Here is a 6,000-nt window from a genome sequence, read left to right as displayed (position 1 = left end):
TGCTGTGTATATATAAAGCATACAGTACAGTGCTGTGTATATATAAAGCATACAGTACAGAGCTGTGTATATATAAAGCATACAGTACAGTGCTGTGTATATATAAAGCATACAGCGCAGAGCTGTGTATATATAAAGCATACAGCGCAGAGCTGTGTATATATAAAGCATACAGTGCAGAGCTGTGTATATATAAAGCATACAGTGCAGAGCTGTGTATATATAAAGCATACAGTACAGAGCTGTGTATATATAAAGTATACAGTGCAGAGCTGTGTATATATAAAGCATACAGCGCAGAGCTGTGTATATATAAAGCACACAGTACAGAGCTGTGTATATATAAAGCATACAGCGCAAAGCTGTGTATATATAAAGCATACAGCACAGAGCTGTGTATATATAAAGCATACAGTACAGAGCTGTGTATATATAAAGCACACAGTACAGAGCTGTGTATATATAAAGCACACAGTACAGAGCTGTGTATATATAAAGCATACAGTACAGAGCTGTGTATATATAAAGCATACAGTACAGAGCTGTGTATATATAAAGCACACAGTACAGAGCTGTGTATATATAAAGCATACAGCGCAGAGCTGTGTGTATATATAAAGCATACAGCGCAGAGCTGTGTATATATAAAGCATACAGTACAGAGCTGTGTATATATAAAGCGTACAGCACAGTGCTGTGTATATATAAAGCACACAGTACAGAGCTGTGTATATATAAAGCATACAGCACAGAGCTGTGTGTATATAAAGCATACAGTACAGAGCTGTGTATATATAAAGCATACAGCACAGAGCTGTGTATATATAAAGCATACAGCACAGAGCTGTGTATATATAAAGCATACAGTGCAGAGCTGTGTATATATAAAGCATACAGTGCAGAGCTGTGTATATATAAAGCATACAGTACAGAGCTGTGTATATATAAAGTATACAGCGCAGAGCTGTGTATATATAAAGCATACAGCGCAGAGCTGTGTATATATAAAGCATACAGTGCAGAGCTGTGTATATATAAAGCATACAGTACAGAGCTGTGTATATATAAAGCATACAGCACAGAGCTGTGTATATATAAAGCATACAGTACAGAGCTGTGTATATATAAAGCATACAGCACAGAGCTGTGTGTATATAAAGCATACAGTACAGAGCTGTGTATATATAAAGCATACAGCACAGAGCTGTGTATATATAAAGCATACAGCACAGAGCTGTGTATATATAAAGCGTACAGTACAGAGCTGTGTATATATAAAGCATACAGCGCAGAGCTGTGTATATATAAAGCATACAGCGCAGAGCTGTGTATATATAAAGCATACAGCACAGAGCTGTGTGAGAGGAAGTGACATCAGAGAGAGAGAGGGGGAAATCATTCTGTCCGGCAGCCTGCGCGTGGAGCTGCTCCAGCAGTTTCCTCTTCTTTTCGTCTGGGGGTCAGTCGACCCCTGCGACCAACGCCGTGACTGCCGTCCTTCTCCGCACACCTGGACCTCTGAACTTCTAAAAAAGGTATTTAAAACATTTGAAGTGTTTAATAAAAAATATTAATTGGAGGAGGGGGGGGGGGGCACTTGTTAGTATTGCACATAAAACATGCCCCGATAAAAAAAAATCCCCAGGTAACCAGTGACATGTTTTTGGGGGGCATCTTATATGTGCAGTAATACATATCGTCCAATACAGACATCCAAATTTCATGTTAGTGCAAAATCCATTTTATTGATAGTTGTCGTCGATCGACAAGTGCTTTTGGGGCCGTGCAGGGTCCCCTTCATCAGGCCCAGAAATGCACTTGTCGTTTCAATGACAACTATCAATAAAATGGGATTGCACTACAGATGCACCGAACTACCGATACCGATACTAATATTGCTGCCGATACAGAGTATTTGGGCGAGTACTTGTACTCGCCTAAATGCTCCGATACCTTCCCTGATATTGGAACTTCCGGTCGGAGGGAGTTGTCCCTCTGACTGGCAGCGCCAAGGGAGCATACAGCCGACTTCCTTTCCAATCAGGAAGCCGGGAGGTGGGTTATCATCCGCCTCCTGGCTTCCTGATCGGCTAGGAAGCCTGCTTCACTTGTTGCTAGGCAGCCTGGCTTCCTAACCAATCAGCAAGCTGGGCAGTATGTCCCGGCCTCCTGATTGGTCAGGAAGGTACGCTGCCTACAAAAAAGTGAATTCGGCTTCCTAGCCAATCGCGAAGCGGATTGAAATCATGACTTGCCGCCCCTCTTCTTGATTGGTCAGGAAGCTAGGTTGCCTCTGAAGCCGGTGTTCTTTCATTTGAACGCCGTCTTCACGGGAAAGCAGGAAGCCAGGCGATGGGTCATGATCCGCTGCCCGCCTTCCTGATAGTTAGGGTCCATTCACACGTCCGTAATTTGGGTCCGCATTCTTTTCCGCAATTTGCGGACCCATTCACTTTCAATGGGGCTGGAACGGATGCGAATCCGCATTTTTGGGATCCGCAATCCCGTTCCTGAAAAAATAGAACATGTCCTATTCTTGTCCGCAATGTCGGACTGGAAAAGGCATTTTCTATTATAGTGTCTGTGATGTGTGGTCCGCAAATTACAGATCCGCAAAACACTTACGGACGTGTGAATGGATCCTTATGGTACAAAAGCACCAGTATCAGCGAGTACCCAGAAAAAAAAATACCAGTACTCGTATTCTCTACCAAAAAAATGGTATCGTCTACGATGCACCGATATATCGTCCGCGAGGTGCTAAAGTGTTCGGGTTTGGCTTGAAGAAAAGGTGGCAACCCTAGCAGAGCCGCGTGTGTGGAGCAGTACAGATGTGTATGTCTCGGGCGGCGCACACATCTCTATCACCTCAGGAGGACGCGCTTCTTATTGTCAAGAAGAATCTGAATCTCCTCAAAGAGCACAGCTGAAGGCTTGACTCTGCCCATACATGGTCACATGGTCATGACATCACACAAGGTCGTTTTACTCACTAGGCTTCAGAATCTACAGATAAATACCTGGTCATGTGATTCCTGACTCCTCCCACACATGTGACTGATCACATGACTGTGACATCTTCACAGGTCCTGTAAGCACAGAACAACCACAGGGCTGCTCTGCAGGAGGAGGTAAGTGTCTGCTCACAGTCATGTAAGGATTGGGGCACCCAGTGACTTTATGGTGGGGATCGGGGGAGGTCAGTATTGCACATTTCCAGTCCACATATAATTTTTCACCATACATTACATTGAACAGTGAATGCTGCCACGAATAAGAACAACTCGTTTTGTGAAAAACAATCCTTTGTATGGCTGCGCTGATGGAAAATTAAAAACATTATAGCTCTTGGAAGGCAGGACTGAAAAAATAAGAATTGGAGTTAAATATGATAACGGTTTTACATGGACCAGAACTATAACGATGATACCAGGTAGACATGTCCATTTTTATTACACGCTTTTGCAAAATGATGGGAATTTATTGAATCATTTTTTTTAAAGGATTTTCTGAGATATATTTACTATTCACCTTTTCTCAGAAAAGGTAGTCAGTGTCTGATCGGTGGGGGGTCCGACACACGAGACTCCTGCACATGCACAGCTGCTTATATCACTTCTTATTCTCTGTTCTGGAGATGGGAGCGTGTCCCCGAGGTGGGTTCTTCTCCAGTGTGACACTGATGGCGTATCCTGGCGATATGTCTGAGATGGCTCTTGAACTGAGAATCCCTATTGATAAAGGATTCCTTCTACTCCTTGTTTCCACCTCATTTCCGGTTCCATTATGACTTGTGACACTTCATGTGTCTACGTCAGAGGGAGGCAGAGGATTCCATCCCTGGGACGTATGCCAGTTTGGTGGCAGATCCATACTGTGCACTGTTTGCATCCTGTCGGAGCCTGGTGACCCTGTTAAGGCCTCCACACAAGTCTGCACATCCAATCAGAGCCCAGTATGCTCCTCCTCTATTCCCCCCTTCCTTGTGGGTGCTCTCCTTCCGTGATGTGGTCCTCCAATATTGCAGTAGATTTGAAAGAAAAATTTTCAAAGTACAGGGATTCTCCATTGCTCCATTCAGCTTTCCCTCAACCCTGACCAGTCTCCCCATCTCAGCCACAGTTAAACACCGCCACAGCATAATACTGCCATGGATGGTACTGGGCAAGGGGGGAATAGACAAGGAGCATACTGGGTTCTGATTGGATGTGCAGACTCAAGTAGAGGCCTTAAAGGGGTCACCAGCGTCCGACAGGATGCAAACAGTACACAGTATGGATCTGCCACCAAACTGGCATACGTCTGACGTAGACACATGAAGCATCACACGTCATAACCGGAAATGAGGTGGAAACAAGGAGAAGGAATCCTTTGCCGATAGGGATTATCAGTTTGCAGAAGCTGTGGCCTGATCCCATCACAACTGAACTTTCCAATATCTGCACCACATCACAGGGCTGCCTTCTTGGAGGACACCCAAAACGATGAGGGAAGACACTGCTGCTGCTGCCTGAAACCCTCAGTATCCCACGTGGCAGGAAACAACGGGATCAGGTGTAGGGGAAGGGCTTTTGATTGCTGACTTCCATGTTTGCTGTCCCTGGAAGGTGAGTAAGCCCTCCTGTCAGGGGAGTAGCTAAAGGCTCATGGGCCCCGGTACAAGAGTTAGACTTGGGGCCCCCCTTCCCTCAGTGCTTTGTGTGTCTTCTTATGCAGCACAAGGGTCTTTGGGCCCCCTCAGGCTCCTGGGCCCGGTAGCGACTGCTACCTCTGCACCCCCTATAGCTGCGCCCCTGCCTCCTGTCCTTGCTGATGTGGAGGTGTGAGGAGGAGAGAAGCTACAACATCTACTCTGAAATATCTCCTTAAATGTTTCCCTTAACAAATTCATGTATTTTTACATGGAATTATGTCTGGTTTTTTACATTGTTTCTTCCTCTTTCCATTTAGGTTCCTACAATATAGAATCCTCTCAGTTAATATCTTCCATTGAACAGAATTTTTCTGATTGACCCATCATGGATGGGGACAGAGACAAGATGGCAGAGAGGATATTAACTCTCACCCTAGAGATACTCTTCCAACTTACTGGAGAGGTGAGAGATTCTGATGATGTCACATTACACCATTCTTATCTATGGTAATAACAGATGGACATGGCTGTAGAGGTGATGGACTCTGGAAATGTCAGTATTGATAGTTATTACTGTGTCTCCCCATATCCAGGATTACACAGTGGTGAAGATCTCTAGTGAGCGCTGTCAGGGTCCTGTGTCTGAAGGATGTGGAAGAACCCGGAGCCCAATCACGTGGTCTCCACCTCACCCCCTGATACATGAGGAGATCAATGAACAGAAGATCCTAGAACTCACCCACAGAATGATTGAGCTGCTGACTGGAGAGGTGACACTGCTGGGAATGCTGGGACATTATACAGTAACAGCACTGGAGGGGTCTGGGTGATGACGGTATCATTGTGTTGTCAGGTTCCTATAAGGTGTCAGGATGTCACTGTCTATTTCTCCATGGAGGAGTGGGAGTATGTAGAAGGACACAAGGATCTGTACGAGGACGTCATGATGGAGAACCACCAGCCCCTCACATCACCAGGTAATAAACAGGACTAAATACACCCATCCTTTAATTATCTGTATGTAAATAATGAATCAAGTCACTGTATGTGTCTCCTACAGGAAGATCCAGTATGAAAACAACACCAGAGAGATGTCCCAGTCCTCTTCTTCCTCAGGATCATCAGGTAGATGGAGATATTCCCTATGGTCTGTAGAAGGCCGTGAAGTCCTTGTGTTCAGTCCTGTTTCATCCCATTATATTGTATGTTTTATATATGTTTAATGAAAAGTGGTGAGATGATGGGAATAAAGATGCCTTTCAATGTTCTGGTTATGGATACTGGCAGCAGGAATAAGAAACCAACTGGATGGATTTATTTCTATCTTTTCCTCCCTTTTTCCTAAGTCAAACATCACTGAAGGCCAA

At 44.6% G+C, this 6,000-nt stretch overlaps 1 protein-coding gene across 1 annotated transcript in view; it reads left to right on the top strand.

The window, feature by feature from the left end:
- The first annotated feature begins 1,417 nt into the window (after positions 1 to 1,417).
- Positions 1,418 to 6,000, top strand: part of LOC122925102 (gastrula zinc finger protein XlCGF57.1-like) — a 139,304-nt gene continuing 134,721 nt past the window's right edge. Inside the window, exons 1-3 of the mRNA XM_044276617.1 lie at positions 1,418 to 1,535; positions 4,456 to 4,607; positions 4,951 to 5,096. Coding sequence (XP_044132552.1) covers positions 5,019 to 5,096 — 78 coding nt within the window. The 5' untranslated portion in view covers positions 1,418 to 1,535; positions 4,456 to 4,607; positions 4,951 to 5,018. The remainder of the gene's footprint in view (positions 1,536 to 4,455; positions 4,608 to 4,950; positions 5,097 to 6,000) is intronic.

The sequence above is a fragment of the Bufo gargarizans genome, chromosome 1 (genome assembly GCF_014858855.1).
Source record: "Bufo gargarizans isolate SCDJY-AF-19 chromosome 1, ASM1485885v1, whole genome shotgun sequence".
NCBI classification, from domain to species: domain Eukaryota; kingdom Metazoa; phylum Chordata; class Amphibia; order Anura; family Bufonidae; genus Bufo; species Bufo gargarizans.
The sequence above is the reverse complement of the archived record's forward strand: the minus strand, read 5'-3'. Positions and strand labels throughout refer to the sequence as shown.